General features: G+C 52.0%; 8 protein-coding genes across 8 annotated transcripts; 2 read left to right on the plus strand and 6 right to left on the minus strand.

Annotated features, from left to right (window-relative positions):
• Nucleotides 1-1105: 1105 nt before the first annotated feature.
• Nucleotides 1106-8188, plus strand: CDV56_107855 (putative ABC bile acid transporter; the record flags this gene model as incomplete). The annotated part of the gene is made up of 5 exons (XM_026761474.1): nucleotides 1106-1246; nucleotides 1298-1458; nucleotides 1522-2684; nucleotides 4137-4526; nucleotides 4578-8188. 5 exons carry the CDS (start codon nucleotides 1106-1108, stop codon nucleotides 8186-8188), a joined length of 5466 nt encoding a protein of 1821 aa, XP_026616243.1.
• Nucleotides 8189-8401: 213 nt separating this feature from the next.
• Nucleotides 8402-9362, minus strand: CDV56_108092 (uncharacterized protein; the record flags this gene model as incomplete). The annotated part of the gene is made up of 3 exons (XM_026761711.1): nucleotides 8402-9036; nucleotides 9095-9210; nucleotides 9265-9362. 3 exons carry the CDS (start codon nucleotides 9360-9362, stop codon nucleotides 8402-8404), a joined length of 849 nt encoding a protein of 282 aa, XP_026616244.1.
• Nucleotides 9363-10789: 1427 nt separating this feature from the next.
• Nucleotides 10790-11573, minus strand: NOP16 (nucleolar protein 16; the record flags this gene model as incomplete). The annotated part of the gene is made up of 2 exons (XM_026761791.1): nucleotides 10790-11378; nucleotides 11443-11573. 2 exons carry the CDS (start codon nucleotides 11571-11573, stop codon nucleotides 10790-10792), a joined length of 720 nt encoding a protein of 239 aa, XP_026616245.1.
• A 255-nt stretch (nucleotides 11574-11828) lies between these two features.
• Nucleotides 11829-13203, plus strand: CDV56_108193 (Zn(2+) transporter YKE4; the record flags this gene model as incomplete). The annotated part of the gene is made up of 3 exons (XM_026761812.1): nucleotides 11829-11984; nucleotides 12054-12204; nucleotides 12260-13203. 3 exons carry the CDS (start codon nucleotides 11829-11831, stop codon nucleotides 13201-13203), a joined length of 1251 nt encoding a protein of 416 aa, XP_026616246.1.
• A 483-nt stretch (nucleotides 13204-13686) lies between these two features.
• Nucleotides 13687-14862, minus strand: CDV56_108248 (mannosyltransferase complex subunit MNN9; the record flags this gene model as incomplete). Its single annotated transcript, XM_026761867.1, has 1 exon — nucleotides 13687-14862. One exon carries the CDS (start codon nucleotides 14860-14862, stop codon nucleotides 13687-13689), a length of 1176 nt encoding a protein of 391 aa, XP_026616247.1.
• Nucleotides 14863-15549: 687 nt separating this feature from the next.
• On the minus strand, nucleotides 15550-16823 carry CDV56_108301 (putative mitochondrial carrier protein; the record flags this gene model as incomplete). The annotated part of the gene is made up of 5 exons (XM_026761920.1): nucleotides 15550-15969; nucleotides 16028-16301; nucleotides 16361-16516; nucleotides 16574-16583; nucleotides 16670-16823. 5 exons carry the CDS (start codon nucleotides 16821-16823, stop codon nucleotides 15550-15552), a joined length of 1014 nt encoding a protein of 337 aa, XP_026616248.1.
• Nucleotides 16824-17811: 988 nt separating this feature from the next.
• On the minus strand, nucleotides 17812-18945 carry CDV56_108355 (uncharacterized protein; the record flags this gene model as incomplete). The annotated part of the gene is made up of 2 exons (XM_026761974.1): nucleotides 17812-18865; nucleotides 18929-18945. 2 exons carry the CDS (start codon nucleotides 18943-18945, stop codon nucleotides 17812-17814), a joined length of 1071 nt encoding a protein of 356 aa, XP_026616249.1.
• Nucleotides 18946-22183: 3238 nt separating this feature from the next.
• CDV56_108467 (uncharacterized protein) lies at nucleotides 22184-25322 on the minus strand (the record flags this gene model as incomplete). Its single annotated transcript, XM_026762086.1, has 5 exons — nucleotides 22184-23220; nucleotides 23943-24194; nucleotides 24248-24424; nucleotides 24492-24797; nucleotides 24845-25322. The coding sequence occupies 5 exons, from the start codon at nucleotides 25320-25322 to the stop codon at nucleotides 22184-22186; spliced, it is 2250 nt and encodes a 749-aa protein (XP_026616250.1).
• Between the last annotated feature and the right edge of the window lie 14 nt (nucleotides 25323-25336).

Below are 25336 nucleotides of genomic sequence, written 5' to 3' on the forward strand. Positions count from 1 at the left end.
GGACTGGTCGAGCCCGTTTGTCCTTTACGCAGCTGCCCCCTCCCAGGAGTCTGCTGCGACGGCAGCTTTTCTGGCATCCTAAGGCTTCGATTCCAGTATTCCCAGTAGCGATAGGGGCACGTTCAGGGCGATTTGTTGAGAAATTCGATGTGAACGAGGAGCCCAGTGACTTCTTCCTCTGCCAATGGCACACAAGCGTCACTGATTTCCCAGCCTTCAAAACAAAGGAGGCAATGACAACACCGTCGCGCAACCCGTCAACGGTCGCTACGGGTCCATTGCGGGGAACGAAAAGAGCCAGTCTCTTTTGCCAGAAGTCGACCACGAAAACTCAAACCGAAGTACGCGGCCAGATAGAAGGATTGACAGCGTGTTGGTATCGATTCAGGTTCTTTTCGAAGTGTCGACACAGGATTGTTGGTCCGCAGAGGGGGTACTCTTCGCCGTTCGGTTGGACTTGGCGTTAAGAAAGTTACGGGCGTATATAATGATGGGACCACTAGAGAGAGCCCAAGCAAACGGAAAGAAGAAAAGGGGAATTATTGTTAGGGCAACGAGGAAGGCACCCAAATCTGATGAAAGGAAAATATACAGATGAATGTCGTGAGCAGAAGCCAGCAAGACCACCCAGTGCCAGCTAGGAAAATGAAGCAGAGGAGAAAAGTCGAGGAAATGACAAAATATAATTATGGGTACTCCATAAACAACAAGCTGTTGTTGACCTCTGCTAGTACAATGGAGGACCTACCAGACACTAACTATCGCAAGTTTCTTAGTAGTGCGTGCCCCCTGGCTCCTTTTTCGCAGCTCCAGAGAGGCCTAATTGGGTCACAACAGTTGCAAATAGGGCAAACAGTGCTCTTCTGAGATTAGTGCATGATGTGTGGATTTTGTAATTCTCTGCTCCTTACGGCTGATCAAACTGTACGCAAATTACATGTTCATTACCCAAATCTGGATCTGACCCAGCTTCGGCTCATCCATATCAGAACGCATGTGCTTCTGTGCGGAGAGACCGAGCACTTCAGTCGACCTCGCCATCCGCCACAAGAAATGCACCTTCATGCTACACATCTATCCCTTGACGCAGATTCCAGCTTAGGGCATGATGGATGACGGTTGTACTGCAGAAGTTATTGCCAACCGCGATGAGCCCATTCCCGTCATCTCGGTCAAGAGACATGACACCAAGTCACATCGGCATGGCAGGTCAGAGTCTTTGCAAGACAAGTTATTCTCCAAGTTGGTACCCGTTCATCGCTGATATGAAATATGAGTCTTCTGAGGCGCTGAATAGACTAACAATGTTAATGCAAGGCTTCTGGAGCAAGTCATCCCCGCAGAAGATGTAGACAATGAATCAGTGTCGGGAGGCGACAAGCGTACGATTGCAGATGTCAAGCGGCCTGCCTTTAGCCTTCCTTTGATGGCTAATAATTTTCGTCGCTTCAACGCCAGGTATGTCAGATAAGATATTTATCAAGAAAGATTGAACTTGCATGTTGCTAACGGCCTTCATAGGATCGGGGTCGTTTTCCATTTCCAGAACCGAATTGAACGCCTGCTAAGCTGGAGAAAATCCTCCCATACATTTTCTTTCCTTTTTGTCTATTCGTTCATATGCCTGGATCCTAATCTCCTGGTGGTACTCCCCATCACTGTCATTCTACTCTTCATCATGGTCCCGGCCTTCGCGGCACGCCATCCACCTCCTCCTTCAATGTCTACTTCCAGCACCACACCATATTACTCATACCAGGGTCCTGCACTTGCGCCTGCAAAGACTATCAAGCCAGCGTCTGAGACATCGAAGGATTTTTTCAGAAACATGCGCGATCTTCAGAACGTCATGGCCGACTTCTCTGATGTGCACGATGCGACTATCTCTCTATTTGCACCCATGACCAACTTCTCGAATGAAAAGCTCTCATCCACTGTTTTTCTCATGCTAACAATCACTGCTGTACTACTGTTTCTGACAGCACATCTCTTGCCGTGGCGGTTTATTCTACTACTCGGTGGCAATGCGGCCGTCCTATCCAGCCACCCCGGCCTACAAGAATTCTTGCAGAACCTCCTAGGAGACAGTAGCGGCGATGTGAAAGCCGAACCGCAGGCTGACCGAGCGGGAAAAAAGAACACTCCAGACATGTATGGGTTGGCGTTGCCGTCAAACCCATCCGCCGCCGTAGCGTTGCTTGATTCATTAGCTGATATTTCTCTGGATTCATATCCCGAAGAGCGTGAGGTAGAGATTTTCGAGATCCAAAATCGCTCCCTAGCTCCTTATTCCGAATCAGAGTGGGATCATTTCATTTTCAGTCCGGTGCCATACGACCCCTTGTCACCGTCCCGAATCGCAGGAGACCGCCCGAGAGGATGTCGTTTCTTCGAAGACGTTCAGCCTCCACCTGGCTGGGCCTGGAAGACAAAGAAGTGGAAGTTGGACCTTGACTGCCGCGAATGGGTTGTTGAGCGCATGATCACCGGAGTAGGCTTTGAGATACCCGGAGCTGGCCCAGAAGGAAGCATGGCCAGTGAAGAGATTGGAGGCTGGGTTTGGGATCTACCTTCTCAATCTCCGTCCAGAGACGAGGACGCCGTGGCGACTGCACTAGGGTATCAAGATTATGGCTCAGCCTCGAAGCCCGCCTCAACTCAAGAGAAGAAGAAGATGCAGAAAGGTAAGCAGAAGTCGATCTCTCGCGATTGGGAGGAGCAAGGAAATTCAGGATTCAATGGAATGGGCGAATGGCGGAGAAGACGATGGGTTCGGGTCGTGCAGAGAGTCAGCGTGTCCTCCGAGATTGACAAAGATAAACCTTCGAACCAAGGAAAACCCTGATGCTTGTGATGAGTACACTGGACTAATAATGTATGACCTTGATTGAATGGGAGAAATGTTGTTTAAACCAAGTGGCTTGATACAAAAAATGGCTCGAATGGTCAGGAGTTCTGTGATTCGTCAAAAGATAGATAATATGTCACCTCTGCAATGATCCATTCCGAACCTCTGACGATATATCCATTTTGATCTTCGTTTGACTTCGTCATGTTGATCGCACACTATGCCTGATCCTTTAAAAAATACATTTATTCCCAATACTCTGCGGTATTTTACCATTCTAGAATTTCGAAGATGAACAAATTAAGCCTTTCAACAATTCTAGGTACCTGAGGCATGGCAAATCCTCTATTTTTGCACTCTCTCAAATCTTCTTCTAGCGATATCTATTCATTGAAAATATTGTTGGCAACATAAAACCATGTTTCATGTATTTTTGGATCAAGAAACAGTAAGGCGTGAAATGTGGGGAAATTATGCCTGAAGTCCCTCTGTTTTCTGCCTCCCAATTTCTTACCCAAAGATTGTATCATTTATCTGGTGCCTTAGGCATCTAGGCTTATTGCATAGGTATCCTTCCGCCTTCGTCTAGAGCAAGCTACGGGGGAAGCAGAGGCGCTCTGGACAACATTAAGACGAAAGCTTATTGAAGTATTTAAAGTATACATCTCAGTACTCAGGGATCGAAGCCATTGATGTCGCTCGTTCAAAATTATGGCGTGCTTCATTCATGCCATCCGATATGGGTATTGCACTCACAACACTCATTCTATATTGTTCATCCCGCTCTGACTTGGATGATGCTAGGACTCGGTCGATGCTCGACTGTCGAGATGTGCCATGCATTATTTCTCCACGATACCGACCATTGTCATCATAGTGGCTGTTGTAATTTACTTGCTCAGCCATTTTCTGCACCGCTGGCGTCCGGAATGGACGAAACCCTTCATCTCAGAACGTTCCCAGGAATGGTCAGAGTTACCAGCGGAGCAAATCAAGCAAAGGGTGGGATGGGTGATCAGCCTTTTCCTCATCACCATCGTAGGGCTCGCTGCTGAGGTCGTGAAAGAAATTACAAATGGCTTTGAAGTGGCTACTATAGCTCTCCTTATGTCATGGGTAAGATAGCCCGCGTCATTAGGGAACTTGAGCTGATTCTTTCCTCAGGCAGTGGCAGCTATCTTTATTTGTATAGCTCGTCCAAGGACATGTCCAGCTTGGATGCTTGCTTATTTCATCACAGAGCTTGCTGTGGAATTGTCATTTATCATGAATCATGACACGTACGCAGTGAAAAGGCTGCCTGCGTATTATGTTGCGGCCGGTGCCGCTTTGGCTGGATGTGTAACTATATTGCTCATGCCTCTTCGCGAGCCTTCATTTCCCTGCTATGCTATTGCTGCTGTTGGACAACCCTCATCCAGCGACTTTCGCAGCCCAGAAGACAATCTGAGATTGTGGCAATTCCTCAGTGTGTCATGGATGGCACCGCTCATCTCTATTGGAAGGAAACGACGATTGGACGAGAATGACGTCTGGTTCCTTGGCTTCGAATTTCAACATCGCAGGTTACATGAGAAGTTTCGTCGACTTAAAGGCTCAGTGATTGGTCGTCTGCTTCGTGCAAACGGAATTGATATTGCGATTGTTTCCACCATTGCAATTGTGCAGATGATATGCGGTCTGGAGTTCCTGTGCATCCCATGGAAATATTCGCTGATTTGATCCTCAGACTTCGCGACCCCAATCTTGTTGCAGCAACTCCTTCAAGCCATGCAGGACATGAGCTCAGGGAAACGTCCTGCCATGACGTATGCGCTGGTCACTCTCGTCCTTCGTGTGGTTGCGGCGCAATCGCAAGTTCTCAACCTTTGGTACGGTAGACGATGCTACGAAAGGAGCAGAGGGGAGATGATCATGATGGTCTATGAGAAGGCACTCTCCAGGAAGAACATTTTTGAGCCTCAGTTAGAACAAAAGGATGAAGGGGTCGCAAACGAAGAGCCTGACGAAGAAGATGCCGAAAATGAAGTGGAGATACCCAACCCCAAGCGAAGGAGACTTTGCGGCATATTCTCTGGGCGCCAGCAAACCACGAAAAAGGCGGCTAAATCGGCTGCCTCGATGGGCAAGATTTTCAACCTGCTACGTGGTGATGTCTACGAAGTCGCCCAGCGGTTTTGGGAAGTCGACTCCTTGATTGACAAACCTCTAGGACTTATCATTGCAACCGTGCTTGTTTGGAAGCTTTTTGGGCCATCATGCTTCCTAGGAATTTTGGCAATCCTGGTCGCTCAGGCCTTGAACGCCGTCATTACTCGTACGCTTCTTCGTTGGGAGAGAGTGCGGAGACTCGCAACAGATGCCAGACTTCAGATAACTTCTCAATTTGTCGAAGCACTTCGTCACTTGCGCTGGTATGGCTGGCAGGACCACTGGTACCGGCAGGTTATGGATGCTAGGCAGTTGGAGCTGAACCTTCGTATCACCACCAGCCTATGGAGCATCCTTATTCGCTTCGTGAACACTTTTGCTAGCGGCGTGTTTCCTGTGGTGGCTCTGTATGCCTACACTCTTCTGGCTGGTCATCCTCTCCGCATCGATATTATCTTCCCTGCCTTGCAGCTATTTACCATGCTAGAGACCCGCCTTAGAGATATCCCTGGTCTCATAACAGTACTGATCAATGCATCTATTGCAGTCGAAAGAATAGAGGATTTCATGGCCGAGCCGGACAAGGAAACATCTGCTACCGACCCCGCCGACTCTGCTTCGATTCACCTACAGCATTGCTCTTATGCATGGCCTGGTCGAGCCGTCCCGGTGCTCTCAGATATCAATTTGAGGATGACCGAGGGTCTGACAGTTGTTTCTGGTAAGGTAGGGGCCGGAAAAACGGCCCTACTGCAAGCGCTTCTCGGCGAGCTGGACAAGATTGGCGGCTCTTCTAAAATCCCCAATGAGATGGTGGGCTATTGTGCTCAAACACCATGGCTCCAGAGCATGAGTATACGAGACAACATCCTTTTCTCCTCGCCATATGATGAGCAAAGATATCAGAAAGTTCTGGATGCATGTGCCTTGCTTCCTGATCTCGAGAATTTCGAGCATGGAGACCTCTCTTTTGTGGGCGAGAATGGCATTGGCCTTTCGGGCGGCCAGAAGGCCCGCGTTGCGCTGGCGCGAGCACTTTATAGTACCGCTAGGATTTTGTTGCTTGACGATCCACTCTCTGCTCTTGATCACAACACTGCTGAGATCGTGGTTCGAAAGTGCTTTATGGGTCCTCCGATGCAAAATCGCGTCGTCGTTCTCGTTACACATCGTACCGCGCTGGTCAGTCATATTGCCGATCAAATAGTCCATATTGAAGATGGTCGAGCTACAATTCACGGTAAACAGGCTTTGTCTATGGATTCAGCCGCTGATGAACATGTTCAATCACGTTCGGCAAAGACGGCCCTGGCCCAAAGTGAGATTCAAGGCGCGCTTCGAGAGGCTGCGGCTTCGGCTCCGACACAGTTTATCGAGGAAGAGCACCGTTCGGAATGGGGTGTACAAGCCCGAGTCTATTGGAACTACATCAGGGCTGGAAGATACAGATGGTGGATTTCACTAGTATTCATCTTGGCCATTTATCGATTGACGTCGGTAGGACAATCGTGGTTCCTAAAGGAGTGGGGTGAAGCCTACAACCAAACTCTCCAGGCGTTCAGCCATTCTACCCCCGAAGGCAGATATTCCGCAGGAGAATGGATTGTACCGTATGGATGGTCCCAGGTGTTCCGTTGGAACCCAACCGATCCACTGGAAAACCTGCCAGCACCATTCGAAGACGTGCGTCCTTGGCTTCTGGTCTTCTTCGTGATCACAACGTTTCAATCGGCCATGCTTCTGTTTGCGCAACTCTTGATGCTGGTCATTGTCTACTGCGCAGGCAAGAAGCTCTTTCATGAGGTCATGGTTCGAGTGAGCCATGCAACTTTCCGCTTCTTCGATGTCACTCCTATCGGCCGCTTGATGAACCGACTGACGTCGGATATTGGAGTGGTCGACGGAAATATTAGCGAACAATTCCAAGCTATTGCATTCCAAGCCATCACCTGGATTTCCTCAATTGTGGTCATAGCATCGGTGACACCAACATTTCTTGGAGTCTCATTCGCTCTCACTGCGGCGTTCATTTTCACATTTCTTCAATTTCTGCCAGCGTCACAGAGCCTGCGACGTCTTGAGATGGTGTCTCTTAGTCCTTTGATCTCGAATTTCGGCGAGCTCCTGCATGGTCTGACGACTGTTCGCGCCTTCCACGCAGAAGAACGCTTCCAAAACAGAGTCATTGCGGTCGTAGACAAATTCCAGGGCATGGATCATTTCTACTGGTCGCTTCAAAGTTGGCTAATGTATCGATTTGAAACCCTATCAGCTGCGTCCACATTTTGCCTCACGGTTCTGGCATTATACACCAATGTCACTCCAGGTCTTGCGGCCTTTGTCCTGATAGCCGCCAACAACTTTGTCGTATCCACTCATGCTTTGTGCAAACAATATGGCCAGCTACAAATGGACTTTGTCTCGGTTGAACGGATCGATGAGCTGCTTCACATCGAGCAGGAGAATCCAGGAACCATTGATCCCCCGGCATCCTGGCCGCGGTTCGGGCAGGACCTCACATTCGAAGACGTGACAATTCGATACGCACCGCACCTGGAGCCTTCACTCCGCAACATTTCTCTTCGAATCCCCGGAGGATCCACGACCGCCATCATAGGCAGAACAGGAAGCGGCAAGTCCACGCTAGCCGTCTCACTACTCAGCGTCATTCGCCCCGAATCGGGCCGAATCGTCGTCGACGGCATCGATATCGCGCAAGTCAATACCCAAGCGCTCCGCACCCGCGTCACATTCGTTGCTCAAGATCCTGTTCTCTTCCCCGGTAGCATCCGGTTGAATCTCGATCCCACCGGTGAATATTCGGACGAGGAGTGTGCAGATGTGCTGAAGCGTATCTGTAGTCGGCATGGCTGGAATTTGCAGACGCACGTCGAAGCCGGTGGTCGCAACCTCAGTCAGGGTGAGCGGCAGCTGATCGGTCTCACGCGGGCCGTCTTGCGTCACAGCCCAATCGTCATTCTCGACGAAGCCACAGCGTCCATCGACCATGAAAGCTCCCTTGAGATTCAGCAGGTCATAAGGGAGGAACTACGGGAGTCGACGGTTATCACCATTGCGCATCGGCTGGAAGCGATCAAGGACGCGAATTACTATGTCGTCCTAGACCAGGGGCGGGTGTCAAAGCATGGCTATGTCAATGATCAAGGTATATCTCAGATCTCATCGTAGACTGGGAAGGATTAGAAAAACGTCTACTAGAAGTACGACAACAACTCATTCTCAGGCTGCCCCATGATGTAACATTTCGAATCAACATAAAAGAATCGTACACCGTACATATCCAAATCCCCGAAATGAATCATCACAGCAATTGTGCAAAACCACAGGCAAAATCACCATGACACATAGATTGAAAACGCCATTAGAAAAAAACCCGAACCACTAGACCCCAAGCATCAACAAAACATGAGCCACAACCCGCAGGAGAACAAGCAGCAGCATACTCCAACACGCTCCATCGCACACCATACTTCTCCCCAACCCGACATTAACAGCACCCGTCGCAGTGGCACCCCTCGAGCTCACAGGCCAACCACTCGGCGCAGGACTCGCACCAGACACAGCCGAAGGCACCACAGTAATGGAGCTGGTCCTACTCGCAGAAGCACTCGTCACCCCATATCCAGAAGAGACACGCTGACGCTCCGCACCATCAGAAATAACGACCTGTAGCACCGGCACCCCTGTCACCGCCGCCCCGTCGACACAGTCGCCCAGATTCCATGGGTTATACGGAAGGGAGCAGACTCTTCCCCCAAGCGACGCCTGAGATGGGACGAGGGTACTGACACCTCTCTTCACGTGGGGAGCCTCAGACGCGTGTACCGCGTCGATACCACTCTGCATGCGCGGCAAACTGCCTGCTTCGTCGCAGCTTCTACCGAGAGCGAAGAGGGGTGAGTCCCAGGTGCCGCAGAGAGTTGTCTCGGGGATATGAGAGATCTCGCCGTCGACCGAGTATCCCGTGCCGTTGAAAGCGCAGACCGCGTCTCCTGCGTGCTTGGACGATTCCCAACCTGAGTATCCACCGTTAGATACTGCCAAAGGAGTAAGCATGGGCTTTGGGAGACGTACAAACTGCCGCGCCGGTGTAGAGTGGTGGGAGGAATCTCGAGAGCCTGGATATCTGGTCAGTTGTTTTGCTTTCGGTAGTGGTCGGGGGCTTGAGTACATGGTATTGCAGGATCGGACTTCAATCGTGGTTGTAGATACGCAGGATATGATCGTTGAGCCTTTGAGCGAACCTTCTGGGCAGTAGCTTCCTCCAGGTTTGGAGCAGACGAGAGTGTTGCTGCTGGGATCGCTGCTGGTTGTCAGCTTCTTTCGTTCTCGTGGGCGTCATACTGGTAGGAAGGGTTGAGGGAGAGAGATTACTAGTCGACTTGGGCGCTTGCCAGCTCAAGGAGCATGAGACTGGCGCATAGGAGGAGGATCATGGCTAGATACATCTTCATGGGGTGTCAGGGCTCGGTATCGGTATGCTTGAGATTGAGTCGTCGGATGAAAGTGTAGACTCGCTCTGGATGGTCTTGACGAAGCGTGAGTGAAAGAGGTAGGATGGCCTGACTATTGGATTTACAGAGAGATTGAACTAGTACTAGGCTGCTGAGGTGATGTTTGTTGATACTGCACGCGTCGTGTTCTAGCAGTGAATGAAGCACGGAAGATTCCGGTACTTTTCCACCATGAGCCCATAGCATAGTTCATCTTCGATGTACTTCAGATTCTAGGAGGCTGACTCCATATCCATGATTCACGGTCTTAGGTGCTATAGTACCTTGAGTAAAATGCCTAGATGATGCATGGTACAACATGAGTTTCTATACTTGGGATTGACTAGATAGGAACACCATGAGATAGAATGGGAGGAGTCAAGAGTAGCCACTTAGGGACATCAGTATTCAGGCAGACTGGGGCTCGAGACCTGGCTGGGCAAGTTGTGCTGAGGTACAATGGATGCATTCGATAATCATGGGACTCTGTATAACAGACACGAAGGGGACGAGAATGACAAAAAGAACAAGAGAAGAATATTTCAAGAGAGCAAAACGAAACGGCCATAGACATCCGTCTATGAGGGCTGCCAATTGACCAGATCCGTCCCGGTACCGGTACACTGTGCAGTAGAAAAGGAGGTCTACACAGGCACCAGAACCGTATTCGAACGGGGGACGTTGGTGGCTACAGAAGCCCCGTGAGTCAGTGCTAAGACTGACTGGCGCTGACCCCTGCACCACCTGGCCCGGTTCATTGTGTGGTGCTGTTGCTAGAGGACCTATCTGTTGCAGGTTGGTTGCCAAATCGGGTAAGGACCGGTAGACCTGGACGGTAGATACCTGGAGAACAAGGCATCGAGACGCTGCCTGAGGGTACGAAAGCAGACTGGACACCGGATCCTAACTGTGACTCTGCAGTCGATATGCATACCTTCAACAACAATGTCAGCAACAATTCGCCTCGTGAGGTGTGCCTTACCAGAGTCTCCTGTGTTCAGACGAGCTTCAAGTACATACGAATGACGAAGTGGTTGTAAGAGATGGTCGATTCATTGTGGAAGCCTTCTGTATCGAACTCTGACTCTTATATTGAATATGGTATCTGCAAGGACATGAATGTGATATAGGTCTATATGTAACAGTTGCCGACCTGTGAGACAGTACAGCCCTGCAAGGCAAGTATAAACTGACAATCGAAGCCTAGACAACAACTTTTGATATCAACTACCCATCAAAAACGCCGTATGCGCCTGGAATGCATCAAGACAGACTTTCAGGAGTGGCTCGCCTTCCACTTGCGAATCCTCCGTTTCAGATCACCCTCGCTCTGTTGCATGGGATTCAACTTCCTATCACGAGCCATGGCGCTGTAGTTGTCTCCATGACGCTCGATCAACCTCATAATCCATTCCTCCTCCCGCTGGCTCTGGTGCCGGGGCTTCTTCGCCTTGACTGTCTGCCCTTCTTGGGCTGCCTGACGCTCCAGCTGTTGAACAATCGTGCTCTTGGCATTGGCTCTTTGTGACCGGGTTCCGGCTTCCTCATCCTCAGACAAGTCGTTCAGTGGGTCGTTGAGCGGATTCGAACGTTTGATTTTGCGGCCGCCAACTTCAATCTCCTCTTCGTCGCGAATCACTCGGATGATTTTGCCGGTTTCCGGATCGCGTTCCACCTTGGTTTCCCCCATGGCCGCCTGCTTTGCGGAAGCTTTGGCGCTGCCCTTGATGTGCAGGGAATCCTCGGGTACCTCTTCGATGCCGCCATCTCTGGTTGGCCGTTTTTCGCTACCCCCAGCTGGAGCATTAAGTTTGTGAACGAGTCCCAAGCGGCGGTAGTTTTGTGTCAGAGTCAATTTGCGATCCCTATTGCAGCGAACGAATGTCAGTGGCAGATCTTTGATCGATTCCAAGAATTGATAGTTCTTACCAATTTTCAGCGATGATGGCATTTCCCAGAACGTTGATCTTCTTCTTGCCGCTCTTCAGCTGACCGGTCCTCTTGGGCTTCTGTTTCGGCGTCGAGGACCGGTTCTTCTTCTTTTGTAGCACACGACCCATCCTGCTTATTCCCTTGAAGCGATATGTCAAAAGGTGGTGGACAATAAAATTCCATGGCGGTTCATTTCTTATCGATTTCTCCGAAACTTTTTAATGTTTGCATCTGAAGGCTTGGCGTGTTTGCCGACATTAGCTCCACTGATAACGAGCTGTCTGATATCTACATATCTTACTCCGTACACCCTTAATCAGGGAATTATCCTCGAGTATCTCTGTCCAATCGCTCTTGCTGCAGTTCAGAATCTCACGAAAGCGATGACACTCAATTTCTCCTCTCCTGCGCGCAGGACCGGCCTCGCTCTCGTCGCTGGTCTTCTCTTATTCACTGTGCTGGCGGCTGCGACTGTTGACAGTGGAAACAAGATCCCGGTGGGCGACCTTTCCGTAGCCGAGATCGAAGACAAATTGCAGGTAATTGCGCCTCAAGCTTCTAGTCATTTGTGATTGTTTGCGATCAGTAATAGAGGCTGACTTCCTCAGGAATGCCCACTTGTGGAAGCTCTCAATGAGCACAAGCGTGCGACCAGCCCACCAACAGCCAGTTTGATGTCGAGGCTCTTTGCGATCCTCTTTCCAGGCAGTCCCGCGGTCAATGCCATCCTGGCTACTGTGTACATCTCTGGACCTCCCAGTATGCTCGCTTCCAGGAACCATGTCATTACCGTGCCCAGATCTAACAGCTACAGACTTCCTCCTGGCACTATGCCCACCGAACATCGACCCCTCATCTTTGTCCGTCATGGTCGCCTTCGCCGTCGGAGGGCTTTTAGGTGACACCTTGTTTCATCTTCTCCCCGAGATCTTCCTAGGCGAGGACTCCCCGGAGCACGTGCGCTTCGTCATGGTCGAACCCAACAGGAATCTCCTCCTCGGACTAGGCATCATGGTCGGCTTCTTCACCTTTGTGGCCATGGACAAGGCCCTCCGCATCGCAACAGGAGGCGAAGGACACGACCACTCCCACGCTCACTCGCACGCACACACCGACAGCTCCTCCCACGGCACAACCACCAGCTCCACCACTAGCACCGCCAACACCGAGCTCCGCAAGCGCAAACCCGACCGCTCCACCCCCGCCACCAAGCAAGAACCAGAAGACGAGAAAGAAATCAACCCCAGCGTCAAACTAGGCGGCTACCTCAACCTCATCGCCGACTTCACCCACAACATCACCGACGGCCTGGCAATGTCCTCCTCCTTCTACGCCTCCCCCACCATCGGCGCAACCACAACCGTCGCTGTCTTCTTCCACGAAATCCCCCACGAAGTCGGCGACTTCGCCCTCCTCATCCAGTCCGGCTTCTCCAAGCGCAAGGCCATGGGCGCGCAGTTCGTCACCGCCATCGGTGCGTTCCTTGGTACATTCATCGGGATCGCGATCCAGGAGTTGGGAGGCGGGCACGGTACGGCGGCTGGTGGTGTGACGGAGGCATCCGCCGGGCTGCTGGGGACGAGTCTCACCTGGGGCGATATGCTCCTGCCTTTTACTGCAGGGACGTTCCTCTACGTCGGGACTGTGTCGGTCATCCCGGAATTGCTCGAGACGGGCAAGGACAAGACAGTCGAGATCAAGAAGACGATTGTGCAGTTTTTGGCTGTTGCTGTCGGGGCGGGGATTATGCTTGCGTGAGTATTGGATTCCGGCTTGTTGTCAGCATTGAACTAACACGTTCTGCTATGCAGTATCTCCTGGGATTGAGGTGGTGATCTACAAGGTGTGGCAGCTGCGGCATTGTATACGGATATACTTGACGGAGACATAAGTGATAAGAATTAAAAGTACTTGAAAGGATGTAGATATACCGAGCATCGAGCAGTCGATGAATACCCGGCCAGAGAGTAAAATTGCTTGAAAATGATCTAGCTCTTTCATCTAGATAACCAATATAAAGACCTGCCGACTCCGCATGCCATAATGCTGGCGCCAAAACTCCATCCACCAGATGAGATCTGAAAGATTTTATCCTAAATAGTGACGAAAGTCGCGCAGAGCGCGCTCGATGGATGTAAACGCGTATTGCGTCGACGAAACCGAAAAGGCAAGAAAGGTCTAGTATAACATCGTCCCAAGGAAACTGCATCACTCGTTTTGGTGGTATACCTGCAAGAATCATTAGCATCCCCCGCGTCTTCCAGGGGAAAGGCAACTGACAAAATAATCCGGCAGGCCATACACGGAGTACCCCAGCCGCTTCGCCATCTTCGCGAAACCTTCCGTTTCGACCAGGTGGTAGAAGGGGAAGGCAGGGAACATCGCGCCGTCACGGTGAACCTCCGCCTTAACCATAAGCGCCGTGCCACCCACCCCGTCCAGCTCGATGACCTTCTTCGGGTTCGGATTCATCGTATCAGCCAGGAGAGCCATCAGCGTCCGGTAGGTCGGCATCTCGGCGTAACCCTCGAGCAGGATCTCATCGGGCCCCATCTCCGCCGCCATACTCTGCGCCGTACTACTATCGATCCACGAGTTGTAATCGTACGGCCGGACATCCATCTTCTTCTTCTCGGAGTTGTAGTACCGCTGATAGCAGTTCGGCACGAGGACGGGGTAATCGTGCTCCGTGAGGTCCTCAATCAAGCTCGGCGGCGTCTCGACGATATCCGCATCGAGCCAGAGAACCCACGCCGTGGCGGGGCCAAGCGTCGTAAACAGCAGACTGTTCCGGGCGCGGCTCATCGACTCCCGGCGCGCCTTCTGGTTCGCTATCTTGTGCCGCTCCTTCTCGTCCTGCGACTGCAGGGGCGGCTCGAAGTCCTGGCGGAGGATGGAGATGCTCGCGAACCGCTTGTCGACGGGTCCGGACTGCGTCTTGCCGATGGCGTCTTCTAGTGCGGCCAGGGCCGCATTGCCGTCTTTGTTCTTGGGGATGATGAACCCGAGCGAGATGAGCTCGTGCGGGTAGGTCAGTTTCACCACGTTGTTCCAGTACTCCGGGACGAAGCGGGCCATCGGCGTGAGGATCAGGATTCGTTCGCCGTTGGCGGCTGAGTTGCTGGTGCTGGTGAGTCGGTTCAGGTCGTACTGGACGACCGGGGGAGGGGCCTTTTGGCCATTGTGGCGGACGGGTTGGGATTTGAGGAAAGGTTTTGTCGGGGGTGAGAGGGGGTTTTCGGCGGCGTCCTCTTCGCGGCGTTGCTGGGAGGAGGAGGAGGCGGCGGAGCCCGCTCCAACGGGGGAGGCAGAGGAAGGCGAAGGGGAGAGCAGGAAGATGACGAATCCAAACGCCAGTATGGCCGCAAGGAGGAGAGTGATTGGGTTCGTGCGTCGCATTGTGCGGGCAACGGCCATTTCTGGCCGTATCGACCGGTGGAAACGAGCGAGGGGGAAGCAGAAATCGGTATGGTTGAGTTGGTGACGAGGATGCGAGCTGGCTGTTCAAATTGGCGATCTTGATGAGGACAAGTCGGAAGATCTGGACTGGCGGAGATGTGGGCACAGGGAGATAGTACTTAGCCAGCAATGAATTCAATTCTCGACCTGCGCCCCGACATAGCGGAATTGACGATGGACAGGTTAGATTTCGAGGTAATCCTGCTGGCAGAGTAAACGAGGGACGGGAGCCGGTGATGATGAGAAGATGAAGCGATGGTCTGGGCTATGACCGCTGGCTCTGACCTCACTGCGTTGCAGCCGGAAAAGAACACGCGGACCGACTTTGCAGAATCGCAGCGCAATCTCCCTCAGACTGGTCGATGTCTGATCCCACAACTAGCCAATGAGCGTCAAAAAGCGTTTGTCTCGAAGATGAAATGTGGAACAGAGCCGAAATGTCTGTTCCTGCGCGAAAGTATGCTGAATGCGGAAATGTTGCAGTCAAGCTGACCTCCACCGTTGCACCTCCAGCACTGATCATCTGGCTATAAACGACACACTATGTTCGTTGCCGATTGGCTTTTGGTATCTCTTTATGCTATATACAAAAGGTCATCTAGTCTATTATTGTTCGTTGGGCCTGATTGCCTGATTACATCAGGCTCACGGCAGCGACCGCATCACACCCTCAAATGCAACCAAGGCCATCGCATTCGCCGGGAATGCTCGTAAGAAACAGGGCACGAAACCCCTCCAGTACCCTCTCCATCCTCGCTCTTGATATACCGCCCTGGCAGCATCTTTCCACCGGCGGAACTTTCTTTCCCCGTCACCCAGCGCTCCACCCATCGGGTCCGTCATCAGTCGCTGCTTGACCACATCGGACGGGTACGAGGTCAACCAGAAAATCTGTGCCGATATGCCCCCAGCCCAGAAATTGATTGCTGGTGCCGACATCGCGGTGTTGTCTCTCATCCATCGCGTCAGGACGTCGTAGGATCCCCACCAGAAGAAGAAGAACGATCGGAAGAAGATTGTCGCGCAGAGGCCGCGGTACAACCCTGCGATACCGTGAGTGCGCAGCTATGCTGCGGTCAGCCAACGTTCCTCCCAACACCCTCTCGACTTCTCAATGACTCACAAGCTTTTGTAAACAATCGACCGGCCCGCTGTACATTCGCTTCGACTTATCCGCCGCATACTGAATCTGCAGCCGCGCCTTGATGTGCTCCACCGGAGCCGCTATGAAACTGACGGTCGTACCGGCCAGGATACCAGCTATCCCATGCCCGAAACTAGGAAGCGTTTTGGGATCAGGTTGATAGCTCGCAAACGGCGTAAGAGACCGGATAGCGGGGTTCGAAAAGACATTCTCGAGCAGTAGTCGTCGGTACAGCGTCAGGGAACCGAGCATGCTATCCCACGAATCAGACCCGAATCGCGCATCGTATCCATCAACGACGAAGATACTCACACAGAGTCCATAACCATCCAACCGACCAGCGGCGGCGTGGCTCCCTTGTACAGTCCACTCACCCCCTCCTTCCGTACCGTCTGTAGCACACAGTCCAACGGCCCCTTGAAATGCCTATCCTTGCTCGTCTGTAATCGCACCTTTACCGTATCGAAACTGCACACAAGCCCATCAGTCGTAGAACACTGTAATATGAGTGGTCACGTCACATACGGATGCCCAACTACACCATAAAACGGATATCAGCTCAGCCCTGAACTTCACCAACAAAAAACGTCCTACCCAAAGGGGAAAGGAGGAAGGACATACCACTCAACTTCGCAATCCCCGAAAACACCCCCGCTACGAATCCCTTATAGTTACTCTTCTTCTCCGTCGGAACCGACGCACCGGCTGCGCTCTGGCTTCCGCTGGCCATATCGCCGGGGACCGCTGCGTCTACCGGCGAAAGCGACGCTTGCATTGACGACATCTATCTCGCACTTTTGATTCCCCGGAGACAGTTCGCGCTGACAGGGTGCAATGTGTGGTGATGCGACTGATAATTGCGAGGGACAATATTCAAAATCCGAGGCGGTATCGGAGATTCGGCGTATGGGGAAGCTATCGATCGATCGGTGTCTCATCGAGCGCGGTGCTCTGCTCAAGGAATGAATGACGGAATGGAGGTTTCGATCGATTCCGTGCCGCGATAGGATGGAACTATCTTTCGATTGCCCGTCGCAAGACCGGAGCAGACTATCAAATGGACCAAGCAGGAAGGGAGACCAAGTTATAAATTCCAATGGGGATGATTTGCGCCCCGCAAATCTGTGGTTCGGACTTCGGGGAGAGATTGCCCAGCTCCGGACAGCGCCTCTGGTCTTGGTTGGCCGATTGTATCAACTAACTATCTAGTCTTGAACAGTCGACTCTAGATCGACGGACAGTGGAGTCATTAAAACAAAATCTTAAGCCAAGTGGCAGTCTGAGATTCTCTAACAATTGACCGATCCGGCAATAATTCGTCCTTTCAGGACACAATATGTAAATACAGAGCAGAAGCAAGTTCCCCGCAATCCGTCGGAGCCAAGGTACTAAGACAGAGGTAGCAATAAGAAATTCTAAGCGCTCTCTGTTTGAACGAATTTGAACATCGTTTTCGAGTCAAGCAGGACAATTTGATCTGGCCGTGTGCGAGTGTTATAGGCGACAGAAGAAAGAAGAGCGGGTCTGGGTGCCACAAGGTGACAAAAGCAGTAAATCAAGGCTGTATGGGGTATAAAATGAACACAAAATAATACAGGCTTAATTGAGCTCTCATGTAAGAGCTCATCTGACGGACTTGGGATAAAAGGAAAAGTTGGAAAAAAAAAAAAAAAGAAAGAAAGAAAGAAAAAGAGGGAAGCTTACATCCCGGATAGTCGGCCGGGAAGTGAAAGACGGCGTTCACAAAAGAGGGACAGCACTGATCACCAACCCTGGGAGCTCTTTCGCGACTTTTGACGAGCCCTGTCGGCTTCTCGAGCGATGAGCTTCTCGATCAGATCTGGCGCAGCGCTGGAGCTTTGAGAGTCGCTCGAAGAAAAGTCTGAACTCGTTGCACCGATGGTCAAGTAGCCTCCGGTCTCCTCCAGAGCCAATGGAGTCACAGGTCCCGGGCTGCGCAAAGGGTCCAGCCTTGGGGCAGAGGGACTCGGTGAGAGCGGTCGAGAGGGTGCCCTGGAGAGAGTGACGCTTTCCACCAATTCTCTGTATTGCCTCAGCGTGTCACGGGAGCTGGACGACGTCCAGTGCGACTGCTGCCGAGATTGGCGGGGCGACGGAGGCTGTGCGGCCAAACTCTGGGAGTTGTTCGAGGGCTGGTAGACAGCGGGATGGAACCGAGGCAGGCTGCCGAGATGGAAGGCTGGCACCGACTTGGCGGAGTTGTGAGGACGGGAGCGTGTTGGCTGTGGAGATGCGGAGCGGGTTGAAGGTGACATGCTGGGCGACATGACTGGCGAGTAGAACGAGGAGCTATCAGAACGCATTCTGGATGATGGCTGTTGGTATGAACGGCGGCGGTAGCGGTCACTGTCCAGCCGGGGCACACTCTCGCGGTTCCTCCAAGTCTTGGTGGACTGGTCAGACTGCGGGAAGTAATCCTTTTCAAAACGCCCTGTCAACGGGGTGACGGGCAGATCTGTATCGTAAGGACTGCTCGGCGGCTTTGGTATGGGAATTGGACGCGAGGTGGAACGACTGAGGATGAGAGTATCAGGTAGTTCCGAAATATCTGAGGCAGGCGAACGAGGAGACAGCGGCGATGGTGGATTATATGTGGACGAGGTCGCTGTCAAGTCACGCAAGGACGACAGTGAGACTCGAGTGGGGTGACCGTGCTTGGCGATTAAGCTTTCCAGTTGATCTCGGGCAGAAGCAGTTGATGGCCGATGGGAGGGTGACCAGGAGGACGGCGAGAGATTGGCTAAGAGCACGCGATCAGTGCCAATGACCAGACATGCCACACGTGTTGGGTGGAGACTGTGTCGACGGTGCCAACAAAAGGGGGGAAGTAGACAAATCAATCAAGGGATAAGATGAAACGAGCGGACGGCTGGCATCTAATAATGCGGCAATGCCAATGAGAGCAATGGATAGTCCGCTAGGAGGGGAGATTGGTGGTGAGAGAGGTGGAGAAGAGGGGGAAAAGAGGCATCTGTATGGTCGGACGGATTGACCGCGGGAATGCGCTTGAACTCAGACGCAGAGGGTATGGAGTGTCTCTGATGAATCAAACGGACAATCACTTACTGCTGAGCAACGGGGGGGAATGGATTGAGCTGCAGGAGGACGGATAGAGAGGAGAGGAGGAGGCGGAAGAGGCCGAGAAGGAGGACGGTGGAGAGGCCGCCATTGAGGCTTTTATCCTTTTTCTTCTTAGGCGAGGATAATTCTGTCCCTGGCCGCGGAAGAGATGAGCCCACATCAGCCTGCTTGCCCGACTGGGTAAGTGGAGAGAGATGACAACAAGGAAGAACGGAACCAGGCACAGGAACGGGCATCGAGATGGTGCCCCGTTTCTTCTCAGATGCAGCAACAGCCACAAACACGATTTTACTAAGGTAGAGAGAAGCAGGAGGGCTCGATGCTCAGTATGAGGGAAAGGGATCCCATCAACTTCATCATTTTGCGGGGAAGCGATCGAAGAAAAATCAGATTGTAGCAAAGATAGCAAAGAGAGTCAACAAAAATATCTGACACAAAAACAAGTCGTGACATGGCGTCATGGAGGGAGCTGCGGGTACGACAACGCAAAATAGCAAAAGAATTGAGAGGGCGGGAGGGGCAGGTATGGTACGGTACGGTACGGCTACAGCCCATGGTACCACCCGCTGAACCCCGGGTATTGGTGCATTTTGCCCCACTCTTTGCCCAGTCCAGTGTCCACCGCGCAAGGGGTAAAGCAAAAGAACAGGGACATGCCTGCCCTCTGCCCTCTCGCAAGAAACAGAAAAGGCAGAAAGGGGGTCCCAAGGCAAGTACAGTACAGTGCATGCAGAAGACATATCTCACTCACCTGCGACATGATTGCAGGCCTGAGTCAAGAGATCCTGGCAACGGTGACCGTGGATTGCTTTACCCAGGCTACCCCCCTTAGCCTGGGAGCTGATTGGTTTCTGACTTGGCGAGGATCTGACGGGCGCTACCTATTTTTGCTTGCCGTACGAACCGAAAATAGGAAGACAGTCAAATTAAAAACCATCCGATGACGCAGCCCAGGAAATTTGTGGCTTGAAAAAAATGTTGTTTGAGTGAGTGATCAATGACGACCTGTCAGGAAGACGAGCGGTTTTGAGGCCAAAGTGATGTGCAAAAGACGTTGAAGATCCGTTGTCAGTACTTGTTAGGAAGAAGAGGAAAGGTAGAGGCAAGTTAGGTAGGTAGAAGTAGCATAACACAGACGACGCATATTAGGTCGTACGACGGTCAGATGCAAGTCGACGAATGAGGGGCTTAGTCAACTTGGGCTCGCTAGGAAGGACAGAAAGAAAGAAAAGTCTCAGCAGTGGCAAGGTCTGACAATTCAACAACAGTCTGAGCCAACGAGACGGGGTGAGCTCCATCCTTAAAAGCTAAGCGGTTGCCTTTGGGAGCATCGGGATTTGTCTACACCATTCACCAAGTTTCGCAGATAAAGGAGCATTGTAACCACACGCGCAAGCAGCGGATGACCCCGAACCCTACTCACTGAGCTAAAAAAAAAGGTGTGGGAAAAACAAGGCAGAGGCAGTCATCACAATCAGCATCACAGTAGGAGTGAGTATGGAACTTCACTTGAGAATTATGCTGGACAGCTGGATGGCTGTGGATTTACTGCATCTGGACATGAATTGAAACCGTTTCCCACCATCAAAGAAGCCTAGAGACCGATAGTGGGACATGGTCGATCTGCCGGGGTCAACAGCGATGATGACTGGCAGACTGGCAGTGCTGGCTACGCCTCTTATTAGTACTAATTGAGACCTACTTTCTGAAGGTAGGTGGGCAAGGAGCAGTGAATACAATGCTGAATGAATAGAACGATGAGTATAGACAGGGTTGAGTACTGCTAGTGCCGGTATGAGGTTTCCATCCTTATGCTAGAGTCAGTCCTTGAACACTCCATTCATTGCTGACAAAATCTCACTTCATACAAGCGATTGGAGAATCCAGTCAAATCACTTCTATCGACAACGTCAACTGCCTGACTCAATGGAAGTCAGGGAAGGGGATTGATATTTGCTTTTTCGAAGACGATTCCCTTTTGGTCAAGGATATTATTGTTCGGATCACCAAGGGTAAATCATCCACCAGGCGATCAGCCGACTCGTCCACCACCGTCACATCATGATCCACCATCACCACCACCACCTGAACGTCCTCAAAGTTCGGACTTTGGGATTTTCCTGGCATTTGTTTGGGTAATGGGCGACTCGCACTTAGTCCGTTCGTCATCTAGTGCATTAGATTTCAAATAAGATCCAATAGTCATGAGCGGAAGTCTGTTCCAAGTATCTGAAAGAGAGCAATGACCATGATGGTTTATCGCCACAGCATGCCCTAGAAAGTGATACCGCACAACGAAACTAAGTCCAAGTGCAACCTAATGGATATCTACCTACTCGCTGAACAATGAGTGTGATTGGTAATCAATTCGACCCTCAACCTTCATGGCTGGGAAATCCCCTGCGTAGCTACAGCCAGCTACAGCCTTCTGAACGCGCCAATCCGCTGCTCTCTTCCCAGATTCTATCAACTCAATCACAGCCACAGAGCCGTTCGAGCAAAGCTAAGCCGTGCAAAGGAGGGAGGGCAATGCAAGATATTTGCGCGTCTCGCATCCACACAGTCCCGTGCCGCATCTTTCTATTTTAGCACGATCTCATCCGGGTTCTGCAGAATCCGGAACATCATACCGGCCAGTCATCCTGATTTGATTTCTGGACGGGTTCTCGCATGACCTAGTGGGTGTGGTGACTGCTGCGGCCGGCTGAGCACTCATAGTATCCCTCCTTGTAGCAGGGACCTTGCAAGTGATTCACTTGGGACTCAGGGCTCTAGACAGCCGTCTGGGATCTGGAATGGGTTTGGCTCCAGGGATTGTGGAATTTCCACTGCATACTGCAGTTGAACGGGTGCTTACTGCAGGTGCTGACATGTGCGCGATACCCTGGTCCTTGAGTCATATTATTGACCGGTTATCCTAGGATGATTGTGATAGTCTATGTGACCAGGGATGAGCTAGATGATTCTTTGGCATTATGTTATTGGAAGATGGGACACATCTGGTCTATGATAGCAAGACATTCGGCTTGGGAACTAGTGGTGGCCTATAACCTTTTTCGGTTGATAGAGATCATCAATACTCTTGATTTCCTCCTCCGTGAGCTTGAACTCGATCGCCTGAATCGCCTCGTCCACTCTCTCCTTCTTGCTCAATCCCACAATCGGCGCAGTAATGAACGGCTTCGACAGCGACCACGCAAGGCTCACTATGGCCATTGACACACCGCGGTTGCTGGCAATCTCCTCTATCTTCTCGCTGATCTGTTTGTCCGTCTCGGTAAACGCGTGGCCCATTAGTTTGCCATTCAGCGATCTCCCTCGCGTAGTTTCCTCAAACGCCTTCCACGGCCGGGTCAAAAATCCCATCGCAAGCGGACTCCACGGAATCGCACCCATCCCGAACTTAGCGCACGCAGGAACCATCTCCCGCTCCTCCTCCCGGTAGATAGGGTTATGCAGATTCTGCATGGAGATGAACTCGGTCCACCCGTTCATCCGCGCCGTATACTGATACTCCAGCAGCTGGTGCGCCCACATCGACGAAGCCCCGATATACCGCACCTTGCCCGACTTGACCACATCATGCAGCGCCTCCATCGTCTCCTTCACAGGCGTGCTGGGATCAAACCGGTGGATCTGCAGCAGATCAACATACGGCAGATCCAGCCTCTTCAGACTCGCCTCGATACTATCGAAGATGTGCTTCCGGCTGAGCCCGTACTCGTTCACGTAGCCGGCATTGTCGCGCTCCTCGTTCGACATAAAGAGAGGATAATCCTTGCCGCGACCGACAGGCGCCCACACCTTGGTCGCGATGACGATGTTCTCGCGCCGCCAGTTGTACTTTTTGATCGCCTTGCCGAGAATCACCTCCGAGTCGCCGTTCGAGTAGACGTTGGCCGTGTCGAAGAAGTTGAGGCCCGATCGGTAGGCGTGGTCCAGCACGGGGAGCGCGTCTTCTTCGCCCATTGCCCAGTCGAAGCGTTTCTCGGGGCTGCCGTAGCTCATGCAGCCCACGCAGACGGGGGAGACGCGGAGCCCGCTTGATCCAAGCTGGACGTATTTCATCTCTGAGCAATGAATTAGTAACTTTGTGCTTGTGGCTTCTACACGAACGAGCCTGCAGACTGATGATATACCATCTGCTCTCACCGGACTTAGCCAGTTGTTTATATCCTATCTCCGATAATGGCTGGTCATCATCCATCATGCTCCGGTTTCACTTGCGCAGGAAACAGGAAACTGGAAAGCCAGACAGTCCCCTGCCTCTCGCGTAAACAGGTCCGTGTTCAATCCGCCAATGAAGCAAGCACTATAACACACTACTGCAGTCGCGGGTAGTGCGAAGTTTGAGCGGGGTACATAGCAGCCATTTAGCCAGATTGCAGGACGCACGCAGCACAGCTGTCGGTTCCTGGCTCGCTCAAATCACTCGATAGTCGATACTAGGAGAGTCCGAAGCTATCCAGGATCAAGGGTAGCTTGCTGTATAATCCTAAGAGTTTTGGTAAGATAGTGGCGAAGTAATCCGCGTATACCTTACAGTAGCTGTAGGACGTTCACCAACAAGAACCCATATCCATAACATCCATCGAACTGATAACTTCCTTAACTTCCTTCAAGAAATACTTCTATTCGATAAATTAAAGCTAACCCTCTCACCTGTAGTACCACGGAATGAACCCAACCATCCCAGGGAACCCCCCAAACCACCCTGATATCAACATTCGCCCAGCATGACGAATGTGGCCAACCCGTCAGACCTATATACACCTCGACCCTCACCACCAACCCGAAACCCCCCCAGAGAGAAACCCAAAAGACCTGAAAGCACCAGAATGTCCCTCCGCGGCTTCCACACCAGCTCCGACACCATCGTCCTCAAAAACAAACACATCCTCAGCAGTCGCTGCAAACGGCCCGACGGCACCTGGTCCTTCTCCGAGATCGATCTGAATGATTGCCTGGGGAATAATAATGGTAAGCCCACCATGGTACCAGCGTGACTTGGTGCGCTGCGCGGTGCAGCGCGGATAGCGTGATGCTAAGGGTATGGGTTTAGGGAAGTTTGTCTGGGGCGGGGACTCGTTCGCGGACAGCGCTTCGCAGGTGCATCTTGCGTTGGAAGGCGGGGAGGGGAAGCCGATGTTGCATGCGCAGCTGAATGACCGGCATGGGAGTGTGCAGTCTGCGAGTGTGAATCTGGGAGAGTGTATTCAGAACGAGGCGGGGGCGTTGGAGTATATGCATTGTTGAGGTGGGAGGACAGCAGGTCTATTAGGAAGAGAGGAATAGATAAATCGAATCGAATATACATGAGATTGAATTTATCCGACAATACCCGTCCAGCCATTGTCAACGGGGATAAGGGCGCCGTTGACCAGTTTCGAGCCCCTGCCGCAGGTCAGGGACAGGCACATGTCCGCTACATCGTCGATCTCGCACAAGGGCGCTTTGGTGGCATTTAGGATCTCCACGGCTTTGTCTTTGCCCTCCAGGTTGATGCCGGCGTGGAAGGCGTCGGTGATGTTAGTGTTCATGCCGCCCAGCATGAGCGCATTGCACCGGATGCCCTTGTTACCGTAGAAGGAGGCCGTGTTCTTAGTCAACCCGACAAGACCGTGCTTGCTCGCTGTGTATGCTGCGCCTACGTAAAGTTAGCAATAGGAATACACTGGCTGTCGGAGAACATACCCGCTGCCCAGCCAGCCTTGCCGGCTACAGAGACGATGTTGACGATGCATCCATCAGTGGTAGGCTGCTCCGACATATTCCGCACAGCTAGTTTGCTGAGCAGAAACGGGGCTGTGAGGTTCACGGCAATCACCTTATCCCACAGTGCCTCATCGAGATCTCCCACGGGATCAAACCTGTCCATGATTCCAGCATTGTTGACTAAGATGTCGAGCTTCTTAAAGTCCGCGATGATCTCGTCAAAGAGGGTCTGAACCGCGCTCGCAGAGGAAATGTCCGCCTTGATAGCTTTCAATCGACCGGTTTCCCCAAGTTCTACCGAAGTCTGCTGTAGTCGCTTCTCGTTGACATCGCAGATAACCACGTTTGCGCCAGCCGCGAGAAACTTGGTCGCAATGGCCTTGCCCAGCCCGCCGGCTCCGCCGGTGACCAAGCAGGTCTTGCCAGTAAGCGAGAGTTCAGATAATTGGACGAGCATACTGCACTCTGCCG

The sequence above is a fragment of the Aspergillus thermomutatus genome, assembly GCF_002237265.1.
Source record: "Aspergillus thermomutatus strain HMR AF 39 chromosome Unknown NODE_46, whole genome shotgun sequence".
Classification (NCBI taxonomy): domain Eukaryota; kingdom Fungi; phylum Ascomycota; class Eurotiomycetes; order Eurotiales; family Aspergillaceae; genus Aspergillus; species Aspergillus thermomutatus.